General features: G+C 42.2%; 1 protein-coding gene across 4 annotated transcripts in view; it reads left to right on the top strand.

Annotated features, from left to right (window-relative positions):
* SH3KBP1 (SH3 domain containing kinase binding protein 1) overlaps window positions 1-21,053 on the top strand; it is a 366,732-nt gene that overhangs the window by 105,616 nt on the left and 240,063 nt on the right. For all 4 annotated transcript variants that reach the window (XM_030574488.1, XM_030574496.1, XM_030574505.1 and 1 more), the window contains one exon: window positions 20,111-20,231. In XM_030574488.1, coding sequence (XP_030430348.1) covers window positions 20,111-20,231 — 121 coding nt within the window. The remainder of the gene's footprint in view (window positions 1-20,110; window positions 20,232-21,053) is intronic.

Genomic DNA, 21,053 nt, shown 5'->3' with positions numbered 1-21,053 from the left:
CTCCCAGAGTCCACTAACTGCTGGGTTTTTATCCTATTCGGGAGATAGTTCCCTGATTAATACCTGTCTCCCATTCCTCAGCTTGTCTGCTGCTCTCTTAAGGGGCATGTTATGGAACAGGGTTGGCTGGCCCCGAGACCCACTACTCCTTAAAGGGGCCGGACCATCTTGTTACGAAGAGGTTACTGACATTGTCAAAGAAGCAATTAACAAGATTCTCCATGATCTTGTACTTCCCCCTCCCTAAGTGCGCTCTTGTGGTTTTAATGGCAGTGATTTCCATTCAGACTGGCATTGCACCAGTAGACAATGTCACACTGGAGGACCTTCAGAGTTTAGCCTTTCTTGAAACAAGTCTTATCCAAATGGTGGTGGTTATGCGTGTGCAAGATTGACAGCACTTCTTGTGTGCGGACATGAGATCTGTGCTGGTGGACCATGAAATGGTTAGCACACTACATTTCTCTGGCGCAGGCAAGGCTCTTTTGTTTTAAACTCTTGTTTGAAGTTTAAAACAAAACACCTTTTTTGAGTGGGAGGGGAAGACGCAACTTGTCTCAGAAGACTTTTTAAAACAAAATATTTACCTTGCTGTGATATCCTTCGATGTTTATGCCAAGTTTCATACTGGTGTTGTAAGAGGGAGTGATGAATAAGTTTAAGATTGCAAAACTGGGGTGAGAAATTTCCATGTGACACATTACTTCAAAGGTAACATGCCAATCTCATTTGTAAACATTGAATAATTCTGCATCTTGACCTCCTTTTCCTTCTCCTCCTCCTCAGTCTGAGATGTGTGGGTTTCTTCCTACAAATACTGAAGGCACGTCTGACAGGCTCTGGGGCATGGCCACACCCCTTCTAGTCTTATGCCTCATTCTCTGCAAGTTTGGAGCAGGAGTGAGCAAGATCTTTCTTCCCACTCACTCTTCTCCCTTCAGAGACTATAAAACATAAAGGGTATGCTTCTGAACAGATCAACCCACTGGTCTTCTAACTGCCTGTTCCCCTTTCTCCAACCATAGTGGAGCAAGCTTAAGGACACAAGATGCTCCATCTGTGACTAGACTTCAGAAAGGACAGGGAGTTCAGCCATTTCTGCTCCCAGCCAGTGTGCCTTCTGCCTCTGCCTGGAGAGAGGGACTCAGAGGCTGGAAGGGTTCTTGTTGCATTACTGCATTACTCCATGTCAGTCAAGATATCTCTGAGAGGCCTCCTTGAAGGGTAAGTGTTCTCTACTCTTGTGACTCAGGAAATTGGGCTGTCCTCATTGACCAAGAGCTCTTCAGGGTTAAGTCCAAGACTTCCTATGAATCCCCCTGCCTACCTCCAAAGAGAAATGCTCCATGATCCCACACCAGTTCCTTATGTGGATAATTAGAAACCTTGCCAGTGACTCAGAAGCTTTTCTGACTACTTAATTTCCAAAGAAGATGAGCTCTTTTCCGGGATGTACTCTCGAATGTCAGTTATATATGGGATGATGAGCATTAGGGGTTAGGGACTTCAGCTGTAGGCTGAGACCCAAAAGGGCATATTAGATTCGATTTATTTAAAAAAAAAAAAAAAGTATGTTTCCTAGCCACAGAGCCTCAGGGAATAGCCTGAATTGCATCTGGTATGTGCAGAAAGAGGTGCAGATGAAATGTCCTGGACTGGAAGAGAAAGCAACTGGGAAACAAATTTTCCATTATGACATATAAAAGAACTTTTATTGTTTGTGGAACCGGATTTTTCCGAGGTGCTGAGCACCTGCAACTTCTATTAACTTCTGGTTGGGGTTGTGGGTGCTCAGCACTTCTGAAAATCAGGGCTGTAACATCAATTTCTGTGAAATTGGCAGGTGGTTGCCAGCAATATTTATGAAAAGACCTTTAGGCCTAGACTGTCAGACTGCAGAAGGAATAGTGTTAAATTCTAATCTCTGATTTACAAGTCTGGCAGCACACCCTGTTCACATGGAGTGTGATTTGAATAATGATGTGTCTACTCCTAATCTCATTAACCCTGATTTAATCCAGGATCTTATTGCATTAATGCTTGCTAATTTTAATAGGGCTGGTGATGCAAACAAACATTCCTCTAATTATCTTTCTAGGAAGATATTTTCATGACACTTTTTTTTTTCTTTTTTTCTTTTTTTCTTTTTTTTTTTAAAGAGACTGAAAACGCAACTTTTCTGAGAAGATTCCTTAAAACACAGGGAACTGGATTTTGCCCTTGTCTGCATCTTCCAATCAATGGGATTTCAGTTTGTTTTATGTTTTGGTAGATACAGTGGACTTTCCTTTGTTGTCTTCATAATCAAAGGCTACAGAGGCTTGGATTATTGGGTTAATAGAGTGACGTATATTTGAAGGCAGCTCTGTCAAGGAACAATAAGCTTTCACCAATGTGTGTAATTTGTGACATAAAAAGGCTTAGGCAAGACTTTGTGCTCTGATATAAAAAAGAATCATGTGAGTAGAGATTGGGAATTTGTGTATATTTTTCTGGACTGGAGAGGGAAATGAATGTTTGGGCTGTCACTGTGGCATTTTTTTAAAACAGTGACTGAAATAAAAACTTCAGTGTTTCAAAAGCTGAAGTTTTTTTGTTTTGCATAGGGATTTTACTTTATTTTTTCCCCTCACCAAAGATCATTTGGAGAAGAAAAATCCTTTCACCAATAAATAAATAAATTAAAAAATCTTTCCCATGATTCTAAACTGAGGACTCAAGGCACTGGATGACTCCGTTAATGCTCTCATTAGAAAATCTTGCTGTAAATTTCTGGTGTGTGTGAGGATTCTGCACAGAGAATTTGTCCTCCTTCTTGCTCGCTGAACCTGCATGTGTCATAGGCAATGCTTTATGCTTTGTTTAATGCATTACACTTTACCATAATATCTGCAGTTTCTTATTTCTAAGAATGTAATTTTTCTAGATCAGTTTACCTACTTCAGATTGTGTGATTGTGAAAAGAGGGAGGAAGAACAATGCAGCCTTTTAAGTTAATGATTTCAAGAAGCATCTTGCATATCAGCAAGAGAACCTTTGCTATGCTCTCAGCAGAAATATTTATACTAGACTAAATATAAGAACTGACTCTTTTGGCTGATCTTTTATTCATGTCTAAAAAAAGCAATATCTTGTGTGTGAAGGAAGCACAATTATACACCTATTCTTAAAAACTTGTAATTCAGTTTTTCTGTGTATGAAGAACAATCTTGTACTTTCTAATTAGGTACTGGTGGTTTAACTCTTCTGGAGGAAAATGGGGCCTCCACTGCACAATTGTTTCTATGCAGGAGATTGAATAGAGATGCAGAAATAGCACAATGGGGTCTGTTTCCTTTCTTTCTGCTATGATAGGGCAGAGAGCTGGCTGGTCCAGGATGGAACTTTCAGTGCCCCTCCACAGCTGTCACAATCGGGGCAGGGTGTATGTGGGGGTGTGGTTGTTGTCAGACCCAATGGGTCACTGAAACTGTATAGAACCTTCTCTGTGTTGCTGTGATCATAGTGAGAGAGAGAGTACTTCGACCCAGTGGCAGTTGAAAGCCTCACAATCTCTCCAGTGCCATGAAGGTTATGGGAGGGGGAGAGGCAGGGGCTTCTCTACTGCTGTTAAGCTATTTGGTGACAGGCGAGCTGGTTGCAATCAGCCTCCCCAAGATAATTTTTGCTGCAGCAGAGCTTGGTGCCGCTCCGCTGTCTGTGTGTTAAATGGAACAAATCCTTGGCTGAATGTACTTTGCACTACAGCAGAGCCGCCTGCTAGTGCAAAGTACATCACTCATTTTAGTTTCTACTTCATCTCCAGCCTACCCAAACCCTTTGCAATCTCACTGTTTGTGCCTTTGTAAGATACTAGTTTTAGTCTCATGATTTTGCATTTCTGAAATGTTTCTATAAATCTACATCAAGACCAAACTTGTCTTCATTTTTAGTGCCTTTCATGGTCTATCCTTTTGCTACCGATCATCTGTAATGCACTGAGAAGTTGACTTCCACCTCTACTCTGCCAACAATGTCTACCTTCATTGCCTGTTTGTTAAATTAACAAAGAAATGCCTTTCTGCTTTTTCCCATGTTGCCTCTTACACAAGGGAGGCTTTTCCTGTAAACATCCACAAACATGGGTGGCAGGTATAATAAGCCAGGGAATGCTGTGATCCCCAAACAGCCTGGTGTGGCCCCGCCCATGATATACCCTCATTCTCCCTCCTGCGATTCCCAGTGCTCTTCTGTGGCCCAGGCTGGCTGGGGCTGGGGCTGGGGCAGGCCAGCCTGCCACCAGGACTCGAGGTGGCTGGCGCCACGGCCGCATTGCCCACCCAGCACTTAGGGGCTGGGGGTGCTACTGCCACACCACCTGGTGCTCCAGGTCTGGGGGTTGCCCAGGTGGCCTAGGGCTGGGGCCACGGTGGGAGTGCTTTGGGCTCCTGAGGGGGAGGAGGGCAGAAGGGAAGGGAAGGGAGGGGCTAGGGAATAGCCTCCCCCAAAGGCTGGTTCACCAACCACCCGTGTCCACAGTATCCTCTGTCTCATCCCTCCTTAAAACTTGCCTTTTCCATGATGCCTAGCAAACCTTGACAAGGGTTAGGCAGCTGGTGTTTTGTGACCACTGCTTTCATCCTGACCAGTTTTGTGTCATTGTTTTGCTGTGTTTCCCGTTTATCTGTATTCATCTGTTGTGATTTTCTTCTTACACCTAGATTGTAAGGTCCTCAGGGCACGACATGTCATTTTATGTGTTATACAGTGCCTAGCACTGTGGGACCCTGCTGTATGACTGGGACCCCTAGGCACTATCATAATAGAAATTAAGAATAATAATAATAATAATAAATAAAGGGACCTGAAACAGAATAGCAGAGCTGAACTTCCCCACTCCTTTGAATTGGGTGAGGATTGGCTCCAGAACTGCACCTTGTGACTTGGACTCATCTCTTTAGTTAAATACATACATTACACATTGTTTCTGTTTTTTTCCCCATTTGTTGTTGTACTTCTCATTTTGAATCTTGACAGGGCACGCATTTTAAAGATCTTTAGCATGTATTTGAATGTTGTAATCTATCTGTCTTGTAAAGTGGCTCATCAACATCATATCCAAGCTCCCTCCAGAGAACCTAAATCTCAACAGGTAAATGGTCTGGGTGTTTTTTTTCCCACCCTACTTCCTCTAAGGCAGTTGGAGATTGTTTGTTTGTTTTCTTCCTCTCTCTCTCTCTGTTGCTCACCTCTTCCCCCTTCTCTCTCTCCCTCCTCCCCCCCTTCACCTTTCTTCTCTTCTTGGCTGTTTTCAGTTGCAGCTAATGATCTAAATTGAAGAAGTACATTGAGTAGTTTTCTCTGAACTGAAGGGTTGAGAGCTATGTTTATTGCCTGGAGCAGGAACCACTACTGAAAAGCAACACACTGGTTAGGGGGAGTCTGTCATGCTTCTATAAAATAGAGCTGAAGGGTTACTTAGGATCTATGGAGTTTATTATTAAATCTATGAAGTTTATTATTTTATTGCAAATATCTACAGTAATGTAGCTTTCTAATATACAATGTTGTCAGAAATGTTGTCAGATGCTACCGGTGTGGTGCTCTGCTCTGCTCTCTTTTTGTTGATATCACTCGGCTGCGTGCGTGTGTTCCCTTTGCGTGCTGTCCCAGCTCTGTGCAGATAGCTGACACAGCAGACCCGAAGAGAACCCCCCATGACCACAGAGTCTAGTAAAGTACGAAGGCACGTTGGCCAGGTTTATTGCCGTATTGGATACAATAATAGTTCCCTGTAGGTTTCTTAGCCTAATTCAGGGCATACTACGAATATGTACCCACGGTCAATGGACTCGGCTCAGTTAGTGGCGGGACTTTCCACTGTCCCCTAGGCCGGACCCAGACACCGCCCCAGGGATGCATTCTTATACACAGGTACAAACAAGTTACCCATCACTCCTGACATATTGAGGTGCAACCCCTCTACGTAGCAAGGTACAACCCCTTCTACGTAGTAAGGTGCCGCCTCTCACCTTGTACATGTTGGTTAGAACAAAACAGCTCTATCCATCATATTACCCTTTTGGCTCTGTTATTGCGATGGGTCAGCCTGTTCCTTGTTATCTGTGTGGAATGTGCAAGAATGTGAATGTTCTGATCTCTAGTGTTCAGTATCTTTTAGGTACGTATCTTCTTGCAGCATCAGCCTTTCCTGGCCAGCTTGTGTGAGCAGGGCCTGCCTCTGGCTCACAGCTTAACTTTGCTTTATGTTAGCAAAGTCTTGACCATTACTTTAGTTCAGGCCTTAGGCCTCATACCAGGCCTCTGATACCAAGGTTTATATCTTAGGGCCTCCTCTTACTACATTCCCCCACTTTTTGTCTTTTTATGGGGAGGATGTTTACCCATCATCCCGGAAAAGCATAATGTATGGACTAAGGATAACCCAGTGGGCTAAACACTGTTACATGGTTACCTTATTTTACCATCCATACACTCATGCCCCATCTGTCTTTTTAGTCTGCGCATTCCCTCGTACGACTGTTAGGCATATTTTATAATATAATTATTTTTTAGTCCCTTATGATGGGCCTGGGAATGTTAGGCCCAGGACCATGACTGAGGATTGTAATGTTATGATTGATCCTTAGAGGCACTCCCAAATAATTAATATATATGAATTATATGGATATGGCATATATTTGTAGTGTGTATGGGCATATATGTATAGTATGTATGTGTACATATGACACCAACTTATATCCAAGCATAACCATGTTTTTCCAGTTTGCTGGTGTATTCTGGCCCTTTTACTTTGGTGACAGAGATAGAAACACACTCTTATTAGGGCAATTCCAGTGACCACCCCTTTCATTATTAGTAATAGGCTGAATGTGTTAAAATACTGGGATAGGGATTGTGACAATGTGTCCCACAGTGTATATGAGAAGTAAAACAGAAATTTGGAGTAGTAACACTACCATTGAGGCTTTTGTATATAAATATATTGTAATTAGTTATTACACAAGGCACTTTACATACATAGAAACAAAGTTCCTATTCTGAAGAGCTTTATGGTGAGACCAACGTATACAAGATGCAACACAACACAGCTGTTTCAGAAAAGGGGAAATGTGGGGCTTATTGATTAGGAGGGATTGCTTGAAGATGTGAGATTTAAGGAGACATAAAGCATTTGATAGGTGCAAAGCCGAGAGAGGGAAATCAAGACAGCAAGAAGATGAAATTGAGAGGTAGGCAGAGTAACATTTATGTAGGGCCTTGGAGAGGAAGGTGAGGTGCTTTAATTTGATGTAGAAACGGCCATTGGGGTTCAAACCTCAGCAGGATGTGACATAGTCAGAGTGCTTCAGTACCTGGGTCCATGGGAAGGTTTGAGTAGGGAATGTTTAATACATGCAGGAGTCTACAGCAATGGTTCAGCAACCTTTATTCACTGTAAAATATGCCAGCTATTGGAGTTTATTTCCTCTTATTCTTTCATACCAGCTGCCATTTTATTCAATATGTAATCACTTTGACAGGAAGATACAATACAGAAATGTCCTATACTTGCACTAAATCTAAATAGTTTATATTAATGCCTGACATGGATTTGTTCCAGAGGCCTGTGCATTTCCACACAACTCATTACTGCTTCTCAAATACTTAAGAAGTATGTACCTGTTTATTAAATAAAGAACTACAGTAAAATTCTTATTTAATGTTATTTTAATTTGACAAAAAACAAGTAGCTCAGGGTTAATCAGTCGTTTTACCATTTACATAAGCAAACTCATTTATGCCAAGATATTGCAGTGATTTTAGGTCAACGCATGATAGGTTATAAAATATTTATTAGGAGTAATGGAGTAAGTTATAGATGACAAATCTTCCAACTTTACCAAGGCCATAGTCGAACACCAGTTGTAGGGTTTCACACACATCTGTGCAATCAAGCAGACAGCATTGTCAACAAATGATGGATGGGGTCCAGTATTTTCTTGAGTTCAAGCAGAAAGGGAGTTCCCTGTAAAAAGAAGCACCCTAGGGCCCTGATCCTGCACATGCTTAACTTTAAATGTTGTGAGCGTTCCCATTGAAAACAATGGAGCTACTCTCAGAAGGGAAGGTTCAGCATGTGCATAATTCTTTGCAGGATTAGGGCCTCCATTAGGTGGAGATCATGTGAGCCACTGAAATAGTCTATGTGCTGGACTCTGAAAGCAACATGCACAAATCAGAGAGGTCAGTGAGATGTTTAGAAGGTTGTGGTTTAGAAATAAGTCAATAGCCAAAAAGGACTGCTGGAGTCTGAAGTTACTTGCTGAAGTTTTGACTACTAGAAGTCCTAGCCTAAAGGAAACCAGGAGGCTGATAAGTTGTTGTGTCCCCCTCTAGTGACTGGTGTACATAAGAGCCTACTGCTATTAGGACTAGCTAATGGAGTTCCTCCTTTATCTCTGTGCTTTTGGTGGCTGGTCCCAAGTTCTGTCCCTTCTGACAATGCCTTGTGATTGGTTGTTATATGTATGTTTAATAATGTAGAATAAATATAAAATTATATAATTAAAGTTAGCTTAAGTTTGGTTGAAGAAATGTGTTGTAAAGAAAGGCAAATAAAAGATAGGACTTGGGAATAATGAGTTATAAGGCCAGAAGGAATGGAGTAGGGAGGATGTCTGTTTCAAGGAATAACTAATGAAATAAGGCATAGTTTCTAAAAAGAAGGCTTCTGACTGATAGGGGTGATTGCAGATGGTTTTAAATAAGGCAAAGTGAATTTGAATTAGAAGGCGCCACCCCACATAGCACTACTATATTAAAAATTAGGGCCCACATGAACCTCAGTGCAGGAAACTGTTTGATCAGCAGGAAGGAGGGGAGAAGATAGGGTTTATTGCTAAGGCTGCGAGTTTCTCATGAAAGTCACGGATTCTGTGACTTTCTGTGACTTCTGCAGCAGCCAGTGTGCGTGGCTCAGGGGCAGCTCAGGCAGTCCCTGTGGCAGTTGCACCGGCTGTTGCCCACTGCTGGGGCAGTCTTGGGCCATCGCCCCCCAACCCCACCATTAGCAGAGTTTGGGTATGGGAGGGGACGGGTTGGGGCATGGGATGGGGTGAGGCGCTATGGGTGGCGCTGACCTGGGGGGCTCCCTGGAAGCAGCCATATCCCCTTCCCTCAGCTCCTAGGCAGAGGCATGGCCAGGCAGCTCTGCACGCTGCCTCTGCTTGCAAGCAACGCCCCCGCAGCTCCCATTTGCCAGGGTTCCCAGCCAATGGGAGCTGCGAAGCCCGTGCTCTGAGCGGAGGCAGCCCGCAGAGCTGTCTGGTCACACCTCACTAGGATCTGAGTGAGGGGGATGTTGCCACTTCTGGGGAGTCCCCCAGGTAAGCGCTGCCCAGCGCCCACCTCACCCTGTCCCGTACCCCAACCCCTACCCCCTCCCACACCCAAACTCTGCTGCTGCTGGGGTGGGGGAGAGGGGCATCGGGGAGCCAGGTAGGGAGCCTGCCGGCCCTGCCCACGCCCCTCCAGCACCAGTGGGGGTCCTGGGCTGCCCCTCGCCACCTACCCCCCCTCCAGGCACCAGCATGGGTTGCGGGCCACGCACTGCTTGTCTCATCCCCAAGCACGCGTGGCGTCCCCGGGCAGCTGCTCCCAAGTTTTAGTCAGGTGTATATAGTACAAGTCATGGACAGGTCTTGGGCCATGAATTTTTGTTTACTGCCTCTGATTTTTACTAAAAATACCCATGACTAAAACGTGGCCTTATTTATTGCTAATACCTGCCTCATAGACTCTAGGGTCAGAAGGGATCAATGTGATCATCTAGTCCGAACTCCTGCACAAAGCAGGCCACAGAACCTTACCCATCCACTTCTATAACAAACCCCTAACTTATGTCTGAGTTATTGAAGTCTTCAAATTGTGGTTTGAAGACCTCAAGCTGCAGAGAATCCACCAGCAAGTGACCCATGCCCCACGCTGCAAAGGAAGGCGAAAAACCTCCAGGGCCTCTGCCAACCTGCCTCGGAGGAAAATTCCTTCCCGACCCCAAATATGGCGATCAGCTAAACCCTGAGCATGTGGGCAAGACTCACCAGCCAGCACTCAGAAAAGAATTCTCTGCAGTAACTCAGATCCCATCCCGTCACCGACCTGACTGAGTTGGAGCTGACCAATATGGTTCCAAGCACCCATGGTTTTGACCCTTTTGTAAGTATCTTGATGAAATGTTTATAAATGTTTTGTTATTGTTTGTATGTAGTAAATTGTATAATATTTAGGCTTTTAGGGGTGTTTAGAGCAATTGTATAAATACCATTTAGCCTTTGGATTTAATAAAGGAATTTATGGTTAAATTAATGTTGTGATAATACCATAAATAATAATAATCTCAACACATAATAAAGGCAAAACAAAGTCCAGTTAATCTTGAATGATTTTGTGGAGAGTGGACAGCAGAGGCCAGTGGCTTTCTGTATATCCCTGCTTTACTTCACCTTTATATCCTTGTCCTTGAGCCCTGCATATCCCTTTTAAATGCAGCCATCATCTTTCTAACTGGTTAATGTTCTCATTGGTGCTAAAGCTGGTCTTCAGTTGACAGGGATGTTGATGTTGACTAGTACAAGAGACTTGCAGCAGAAATACTGTGAAGTTTGATGTAAAAGATGTTTTAAATCATGCTTTGTTTTAAACTGTAGACAACAGTTGGAGGAAATAACGATAGAAGTTGTCTCTTTTAAAATATACACTATAGGTTTAGGAGTAAGAGAGACAGCAGAAGTGTTGTAGAAGCCTTGTAGTTACATTCTTCATATCAGAGGGGTTAAGATGTTTCCATTATCCTATTCTGATAATTAGAATGTGTTGTATGCAATCCCTCTAGGCTTCTGATTCTGTATTCTTATTACTATTACCATATTTGGCTTCAAGCAATGTACAGGCAGGCAGTAGGTTTTTGAGTTGTAAAATGTCTCATTACTTAAGTTGCCTCTCTTTTTTTACTGTTTGGGTTTTTTTGTTTGTTTTCAAAAGCTTTGTGACTGCATATAGGCTAATTTGATTAACTCCCTTCCTCACAGAATATAAAGCATCAGTTTTCCTTTTTCAAGCCTTGGATAAATTATCTTGTTCTGTGACAATAATTTGCATATACATTTGCATGGCTTCCTACAGCTTTGAGAAATGAAAATGACCTACAGTCTGGAACCTTTCATCTTCAAATTAGCACAGAACAGCTTTTTGTGTTGTAATGGTTGCTGTGGAAACCTTGCAGCAATTTACTCAATTGTTTTTAGTCTGTTTACACAGTGAGGATTGTAAATGCATTGTTGGAAGAATCCATTGAGTAAGTTCTTGAAATGTTCATTTAATAAAAATGGCAGAAGTTCCCTGTAGTGAGGGTAAAATGGTAAACTAATAAAGTGAAGTAGTATTATGAGTAATCACAAAAATAGTACTGAGACCCCTCGCCTATTAGTGCTAGACTTTTTAAACATGCAATTTAAAAATTAATGAATACCGCTGGGGTGAATTTACAATTTTGTTTCTAATACCTCTGAGCAGATTTTCTCAAGGTCTTGATGGTGATGTACTTCTTTCCCCCTGACTAGTATTAGCTGTAACTATGGTGACAGCACTGATTTGAGCATGTCCTCTGCATTAGAGGAAATATTTTGATAGAGGGGACTATATGCAGACACAGTAGTTAGACTGTTGCCTTCAAGGGCAGTGAATGAGCAGATTCTGAAAGCAAAGTCATATATATATATATAAATACAAATAGAAAAAAAAATTAGGCTTGCCAAAGGCTTTTTTTTCTTTGCAAATTAGCAACCCCGCTATTTAATACCACTTGCAGAATTTGCTAATGATATTCAGACTAGGTAAATGTTATCAGTATACAGGAGAACCTCAGAGTTAGGAACACCAGAGTTATGAACTGACCAGTCAACCACACACCTCATTTAGAACTGGAAGTACACAATCAGGCAGCAAGAAACTAAAAAAATAAAAATAAAAAAAAATACAATACCATGTACAGCAAATACAGTACTGTGTTAAATATAAACTACTAAGAAAAGTGAAAGTTAAAAAAAAAGATTTGATGAGGTAAGGAAACTGTTTCTGTATTTGTTTCATTTAAATTAAGATGATTAAAAGCAGCATTTTTCTTTTGCATAGTAAAGTTTCAAAGCTGTATTAAGTCAATGTTCAGTTGTAAACTTTTGAAAGAACAACCGTAACATTTTGTTCAGAGTTACAAACATTTCAGGGTTATAAATAACCTCCATTCCCCAGGTGTTTGTAACTCTGAGGTTTTACTGTAATTAATAATTCTTGTAAGATTAAGAAAAGATGAAAGATTGCATTCAAGAAGGGTTTGGTTTGGTTTGGTTGGTTGGTTTTTTTGCCTAAATCCTCTTACATGTTGACACACTTGTCAAATAGGATAGTCTTGAAGCTTTATATACTAACTTTTGTTTTTTTTATATGGGTAGGGTGACCATACAGCCCGTTTTGGCCAGGACAGTCCCTTTTTTAAGCTCTGTTCCAGCTGTCCTGACTTTTTGGAAAAAGGGCATTTGTCATGTGACAAATGTGTACTTTTGTCAAAAAAGTTGGGTGCGGTGCAGAGGAACTTGCAGGGGTGAGCAGAGATGCCAGCCCTGTGCAGGGGGAAAGCTGGGCTGGGCGGGAGAGGGGGAGAGAAGGGTTCCAGTGCGTGGGGGGCTGGCAGGGTTCCAGTGATCAGCAACAGCCTCGAGCAGGGGGCTGGCAGGGTTTGAGTGATCAGTGACAGTCGGGGGGGGAGGGTGCTCAGGCGAGCAGCTGGGGCCAGCCCTGCATAGAGGGGGCCTCAGGCCAGCCCTGCGTGGTTTCCTGTTTTCCCTTTGGGAAATATAGTCACCCTATGGGAGTGGTAGCCCACTATAATGAAGGTGGAGATTAACTTGCTGTTTAACAGCCAATTTCTCAGTGTTCTAAAATCCACGGGCTTACTGGTGGTATCTTGAAAATTGCTTTGACTCATGGAGGTCTGGGATAGGATTAAGGGTTCAAATTTGGGAGTCACTCAGGCAAGGGATTTCTTAGTTGCAGACCCCTTAAAATTGTCAACAAAATGTTATAATTCATGTAGTTATTTTAGCACACACCTGCAGTTCAGACTATGGCTCGGACTTGCCCCATACCAATGTCACCCTCTAAGTTTTTATCCTGAATCCACTGCCTCTTTGGTGAAGCAATATTTTAAGTTATTTAGGATAAAAATGAATCTCTGGTGTGACTTGAGCCAAACTGATGCACCAGAGAAAGTCATTTGTACATGCTCAGTTTGACTGGAGCTTTGTTGTAAGCCAGGGTGTTTGCAGCCAGCTTGACATTAGAGTAACGGGTGACTCAAGATAATATGGTGAGGTAATTGAACCCAAGCAGTGCTCAGGTACCGTGAGTATGAGTCCTGCTCTCCACATCTTGCTGAGAATGTGTGTCGTGGACATTACTCCCTGCTGACTTTCTAAAGTGGCTTCTTTTGGAAGCTTTGCCCTGAGATTAAGCTGCTGTTTTTAAGAGCTGATAGTTCAAGTGCACTAAACCCCACATGCATACGCCAGGTTGTTTTGAAAAGTGCTGTGCCTCATTGGTGCCTAGGGCAGAGTTTTATGGTGCTAGTTTGGGGTCATTTGGTTCATGTGTTCCTTACATTAGCAAATCTCAAACTGGGGGTTGGGACCCCAAAGTAGGTCGTGACCCTGTTTTAATGGGGTCACCAGGCCTGGCTTAGACTTGCTGGGGCCCAGGGCCAAAGCCGGAGCCCCACCATGCACGGCCGATGCCTGAGGGCCCACTGCCTGGGGCTGAAGCCCTTGGGCTTTGTCCCCCACTGCCACCCGGGGTGATGGGGTTTGGGCAGGCTCAGGCTTCGGTCCTCCCTCCTGGGGTCATGTAGTAATTTTGCTGTCAAAAGGGGGTTGCGGTGCAAGGAAGTTCGAGAACCACTGCCTTAGATAAAGCTGCCCACCAATACGGACTGTTTCTAATGTTCAAATTGCTCTAAATCCTGCATGCATAGGGAGATTGTCTTGAAAATTATGTCCCAGTGAGGTCTGAGTTAGAGTTTTTGGTGGAAATATGGAGTCATTTGGTTAAAGGGATCCAAAGATACAGCCCCACTAAAATGAGCTGCTCATTACATTTTCAGATTTTAGATATTTTCCTAGCTCTTGTCCCCAAAAATTTGTTACACTGACTCTTATGAAATGTATAGCATGGACTGCCTTTGTGATTAACTATTGAGTGGTACCAACGACTGATTTAGAAATACTACGAAAGCTATTTCACTCTGAAAGCTTTTGCACGTCTACTTATAGACAACTGACATCTGAGATTTCATTTCTTCAGAAACTCCTTGGTGATGGACACTCATTGAGTAATGTAGTTACATAATAGCTTAAAGGAACAAGTGGTGTCCTTTCTACACAAGGGCTATGAGTTTGAAGCCTCTCCTTTTGGAGTTCTACATTCTGTGCATGTTCTCTCAGCATGGCTTTTCCTCATTATCTGGGGCACCGTGGGGCTCCTTGCGAAAGTGTGAGTGGGGTGTGCACTTTTGAAAAAAGTTCAGAACTCCACAAATGCAGCTCAGTGGCATCTACCCATCTTCCCCAGTCCTGCTGAGAGACAGTTTGATGGGCAGCACTGTGTCGGCCTGGATGCTGGTGTAGACCTGGGATAGTATGGAAAGGGCTAGTTGCCATGTTGAAAATGGTACTAGGTAGGCCAGTGCAAGAGACCCAGACAGGAGAAATTGATTCTCTTGGAATAGGCTCGCTGAACTCATGTGGGGTGTTCCCAAGCATGATGAACCAGATCTGTATCCTAACATTTAATGCATGGTCCAGTATTTTGAAGTTATAATATGGTAAAGTATCTGGTCTTTTCCAGTTCTTCCTCCTCCCACCAGAAAACCTCACTGTGAAGGATCCTTCCTCAAGAAACCATACTTTCTGGATTACAATGGATTTCTTGGTTTCTTTGCCTCCCACATCTTAAACTCTTCTGTTCCTGAAGTTTACAAGGTGCACACAGGGAGCTCTTCAAAGACAGCAAGGGAGTTAGGCACCTGGCTGCCATTGACTTTCATTGAGAGGTTGTGTCTAACTCCTCTTGCTGTCTTTGAAAACCTCTTCTCAGGCCACAGTGATGGGTACCAGTATAAATTTAAGATAGATAGAATGCCAGAAATGGTCCCTTGCACTCCACTAGGAAAGATATGTTCAAAGTGGGGTTTACTGTTTTTAAAACTCAAGATTTCTCCATTCCCAGACCTGCCATTCCTTCTCATGCACAGCCTCGTGCTCTATGCCTTATGCTGAAGAGTGATCTTTGGGATGAGCGTGTGGTGTACAGATATGATTCTAAATGTTATGGTTTGAGCGATGGTGTAGCTAGTCCCTGGCTTTTGGAACAGTTGCAATTGTCTCAAAGCTTAATGATCCAGGACAGACATTTTCAGTGCACTCTTCATTATGAGCCAGAGTAGACTGTGATAACTAGAACTTCTTGGCCAGAGTTTGATGCCTTTGTCTGCATTATTTTATCGCAAGCATCAATGCAATTATTTGAGACACCCTAGGACTTGGCAGTCTAAGAGCCTCATCCCCATTCCAGCCCTCTTACACCAGGTAAAAGGGCTGAAGTGGCATACAGGGGGTCCTACAACCCTAGTTCCAGCAGGAGGAGAATTTCCTTAGTGTTGACATTGTGGAGGACAGCTGTAAAGCTGCTGTCTGAGGACTCCCATAAGCCCTGACAGAGGGGCCAGGACTGAGGGAAGAAGCAGCATGTTAGGGTTGAAGCAGGAGTGCTGCATAGCTTTCGCGAAGCAATGCAGGCCATCAAGACTGTCATAATTTACAAAGGCCCTTAGGTCTGTCTGTTATGCCAAGAACTAATCCAACCCCTGGATGGAGCAGCCCAGGATAAAGAGGGTGCATAGGTGGCTCAATGTCACCATAGCCTCCCCTCCTCCTAGGCTGCATGTTCTGTGCTGAGTCTCTTAGATGTGCAGCAGAGAATCTCAGCCTAATGTATTTCTAAATTTTGGGTCTTACTTTTAAGGCCTTTTTGGTAAGTTTTTAAAAGGAGTTGTCTTGTACCTTCACTGTTCTCCAGTTCCATTTTAGAGATTTTCCTACATTTTCTATATTCAGTCTCTGGGTAATCTGCAACTCCATCCAAGCAGGACTGGGACTCTAATTTCATGTTGTTGTTTGCATATAGTATGTAAAAAAGGCCTGAGGAGCAGAAGTAACATGGGATGCTGAACCAAGTCCACTGAGGTGAGGAGGAGAGAAAGCAAACTAGAAAGCCAGTATGGGTCTCTTGTCTAGGTTAATGAAAAAGAATAGAGTGAAAGAAAGAGTGGGCTGATACATTATAGTTAGAGGAGGACTTAAGAAACATTTAATTACACCAAGGTCTGCAAGGTTAGATCTGGTATGTCCAGTGTTGACCATTCGAGATGGATTTGACAGAAATAGAGAGACTGGACAGTTAGCACAACTATCAGGAACCAGAGAGATGAGGTTGCAAACTGTGGCCTCAATTCTGCAGATTTATGTGCATAACTTTGAGTTCAGTAGCACTGATCATGTGCTTAAAGGTTAAGCATCTGCGTCAGTTTCTCAAGATCAAGGCCTTACGGCAGGGGAAATTCAAGGGTTATTTTATGGCACTCAAGGTCATAAAGTAGATTGCCAGACAGCAAGAAGGATCACTAGTGTGATGAAATTTGGAGTGCAAGCTGGCAGGTTGGTATGGTAGTTGATAAGGGAAAAGCCTCTTAGGAGGGTTAATGGAGATTTGCTCTAGGAAGCTGGAGAATGATTGATTGATTTTCTTCTGGAAAGTATCTGAAATAGATGTAATCTGGAAGCATTCAACTTTCAGAATAAGAGACTTCTTTCTCTTATGTTCTGGACATCTTTGCTGGAGTCCTTAGAATCATAGACTCAAGAGGTAGTGAATATATTATTGGTATGAGACATGAAAATGCCATTTTTATTCATGTGATGCCAAGAAAACAGTTTTAAAAAGTATATGTATAGTGTGTGAGAGAATGCCATTCATCTCTTCCATAGTCCCTTTTTCATTAGTTTGATTCAATAAAACTTTATGGAGACGCCCTATCAACTATGATATCTGTTGTCTTCTGGAGAGCTCCACAAGCATTCAAGGATTCGGAGCCAGCTGTGGCTTGCCCTAACGTGGTTAATCAAGACCAGCCTCTTGTGGTACAGGACCCTGTATAAGTCAGAATTTGGTGCCCCCTGACATCAGTAGGAGTTTGGGGGAGAGACAGCCCCTCCCAATCTTAATTAGCTGTGGGGTGGTAGCTATTAAAATCTACAGATAGTGGAGTGGGATGGGGTGGAGTATTAGACAAAGGCTACATGAACAATGAAGGGGAGAAGAGCCCTGCCCATGAGGTCCAGGGGAAATGCTAGTGAGAGTTCCAGCCCCCACTCCAGCCTACAGGTGATGGGCATGAGGATGCCGCCATCCTTGATCTCTGGAAGTTGGATGGGCTGCATCTTTGTCAGCCCCTAGGTAGGAGATGTTTGATAAGTTTGTTGCCTCCCCAGACCTTTATGGAAAGCTCCTAACTCCTTCGCACCTGGATCTGATAGTTGGCCCAGTCCATCAAGATCAGCTGGGTGTGTGTTTGAGGGGTAGGTAGCTAATCCCTCACTGGTGGGGTAGAGCCCAATTACCTTTAAAATCCAGCTTGTGGCACACTCTTTCCTCCAGCTCCCTGTGTTTTGTAAATTGAACAGTGGTGCTTTTTGGGAAAGCTATAAACTGGAGCAGAAGCACTGGAGTTGTCTCTACAGACTCTGGAAGGCTGCACTTCACTGATTCACATCAGAAGGCTTGCTTTTTTAGAGCTATGAATTTAATTTTTTGTATTGAAAATCATTCTGCAGAAATTGCTGGCTTATTACTTTTCCCATGAGCTGTATTCAACAAGGAAAAAGTGTCCTATTTGCCACTGGTAGCTGTAGAAGTTAATTTTCTAGCTCTCGTTAGTTGAACATTGAGTTTCTCATTGACATGAGGTTTTGAAAAATCTACTTGGCAATGTGCATAGGAAACTACCTCTGGCAATAAGGCAGGATCTCTGAGGTAATGCTTGAAGAAGACTAAAGTTTTGACATACTAGCTCCTTCCACTTAAATTGTCAGTATCCATTTGATATTCCGGTAGTCTGTCATCTAGAGTAGCAAACTGAGTTTGGGAGCTCCAGATGTAGAATGAACAAGTTCATTCTTTCCTTCCATTTTAAGATATTAAAAATATACTCTTATAACAATCCATGTACTAGACTAGTCTATTTTTAAAAAGTATTGTTACCTTTTTAAATGCGTGCATCATTTTTGACGTATACTTTCTGGATCATGCATACTAAGCATAGGGATATGATGCTATGCACTGCTTGGGAAGCTCAGTCACAGACATGTTCACTCCTTAAAGGTGCAGCATTATACAACTTCCAGTTTCTGACATCTGTGCATTAATTGCATCCTACGTGTATGCATTTTGGAGAAGTGGCAGACAGCTCAGGTTCATACAAATAATGATAATACAGTGCTTGGTTAAGTAGTACTGTTTGGGTGGCTACATTTAATAAAAATCTTTAGAAAAATTTCAAGAGAATTCACAATATTACTGCTGAGACATTTCAGGGTCTGAAATTGTAGAAATAAAATGTAAGTTTAGATATTTGTTAGAATTTAGAACAAAAAAGTTAAAGATGGGTGAGTCAGAGAGTGGGGCTCTAGCCTGGAATTTAGGAGACCCAGGTTCAATTTTCTACTTCATGTGTGACTTCAGAGGGATGTTGTGAAGATTGTTAAAGATTATGTGGTGTTCAGATATTACAGTGATGAGGCCAAATAAGAACTGAAAGCAGGTTGTATTTTAAGATCCGCATGAAAGGTTTGTGGAATGGTGATCCTGCATATGTTCTGTAAATATTTGTCTAATGAGAATTAACTGTGAACTATTGGGAAAATCTTTCCCTTTGGCTCAGTGCTGAGGGAGGGAGCGAGCGGTATGATGAAAGTTCACTCCACTGTTTTTTCCCCATCTATTGCTAAAGAGACAGTCTCCTTAAAAGGTAGTCAGTTGCAAAATATGTTATCAGTAGTAGCTGATACATGCCCTGGGTGCCCCTTACAATATTTATAGCGCTAGTCAGATTTTCCTATTTAAAAAAAATGTTTTCATACCCCCTGTTGTTTCTGTAGGCATTTCAACACAACAACATGACAAACTGCCTTTACAAGGGTAACCATGTAGCTGACTCTGTGCTACATTGTCAAATGCACAAGTATTCATGTTAGAACAATGGTGAAAAATATTTTTCTGTAATCGTTCTGCTATAGTAATTTTAGGTGCTGCTGGTAAAATAGAAAGCAGACATTTTACAGACAAAAATATGATTAAATTGGTGAGATTAACCCTTTTAAAGCACTGATTGGGGAAAATTTTGATAATCTATTAGCCTGCTTGATTTTCATTATGGCATTATCACGTATAAATATGTCTAGGAGTTGGGGAAGAAATATTATTTATTACGTTGTGGCTGTACACACATTGAGTATATACTACAGCAGTTTGAATTGAAATATTCTTATTTTGAGAAGGGAGAGGCAGTTTAAAGATTTTATCTGACACAATCTTGAGTTCCCCACTGGGTGAATTTTTTTTAAATTAATTTCAATTAAACAAAAGTGTTTGGAAGCTATTTAAATATGATAGATGCCAGTTCAGAAATGTGTCAAGTTGTTCCATGTACTGGAGTGGCAATAAACTGTCACTGCCATAACTGTACGATGGTAAGAGTGTAACACTCTGCTGTCTGCAGATAAGAGTAAGAATAATCCAAATTATTGTGAAATATAAAAATACATGGGTGAGTATAGCTGTCAGACTTTGAGCCTTTGGGACTTCTCACAGTTCACATCTATGACTTTCTCCAGTGCTCGACACTTGAGACTTACGAGTATCTTGTGAGACTTCTTGTAAGCTGTCTTTCCGTTTTCCTCCCATACAGGAAATAAAGAAGGACATGAAGAAAGAAAGTATTGCCAACAAACCACCAGAGAAGCCAATGGATGAAGTTTCCAATGGAAGCCCTTTACTGTTTTCTGAGACAATTAGAACCACCAGAAAAGGTACAGTATATCAAAGTATAGACTTTGGTTAAACTGGTGTGCTTTGTTCACAAAAAATTAAAATAACAGAATGTAAGCTTTCATTGTTTTTAGTGTTTTAAAGCACAGCATGTATACAGTTGTTAAAGGCTACCAGTAATGTTGGGAAGATAACAAAAATCTTTCCTTGATTGGCATACAGATGTATTCAGTATGTCAATTTCCATTTTTATTTCCATTTACAAAAGCACAGCTTCTTTCCTTCTAAAGAGATCTTGTCTAGATTTATTTTAATTAAGGAAAGCTACATGGGTGGCTTACTAAAGCTTATCAGACTGGCAGCTAGAAGCATATATAGTGCTCCTGTGCAATGCTGTTAGCAAACTTCAGTCCTGAATGTATCTTTTTTTCCCATTCTTTCCCAAACAGAAGCTCTTTTGTGACAGTGTGATTTTTTTAATTTTTTTAAGGATACTAAAAAGGATGTTAGGAGATGGGTAGAGTAGCAGAGATCACTTTTCTCTCGCCCCCCACTCCAGCACCCCAGAAGCTTTGGTGGAAAGAGAAGAAAATAGAAAGTTGTTTTCTCTCTTCCAGTAGCTAGAAGGATATAGCTTCAAATTAATGAAACACTGCCTAAACCAAATCTGATATAAAAGATGTAGCTATCAAATGGTGTGAAAGATAGCATCCTCCTCCTCCTCCTCCCAAGATCTAGGGATGGCAGCAGGGCTCCTTAACAGGGTGGTGGTGTCCCACTTTTATATCCAACTCTGTATAGTAGAAGGCTGATGAATTTTTCAAATGCTGCCTCCTTCCCACAGCTATCCCCTCTGCTCCTGG

Source organism: Gopherus evgoodei, chromosome 1 (assembly GCF_007399415.2).
Source record: "Gopherus evgoodei ecotype Sinaloan lineage chromosome 1, rGopEvg1_v1.p, whole genome shotgun sequence".
Taxonomy (NCBI): Eukaryota; Metazoa; Chordata; order Testudines; family Testudinidae; genus Gopherus; species Gopherus evgoodei.
The sequence above is the reverse complement of the archived record's forward strand: the minus strand, read 5'-3'. Positions and strand labels throughout refer to the sequence as shown.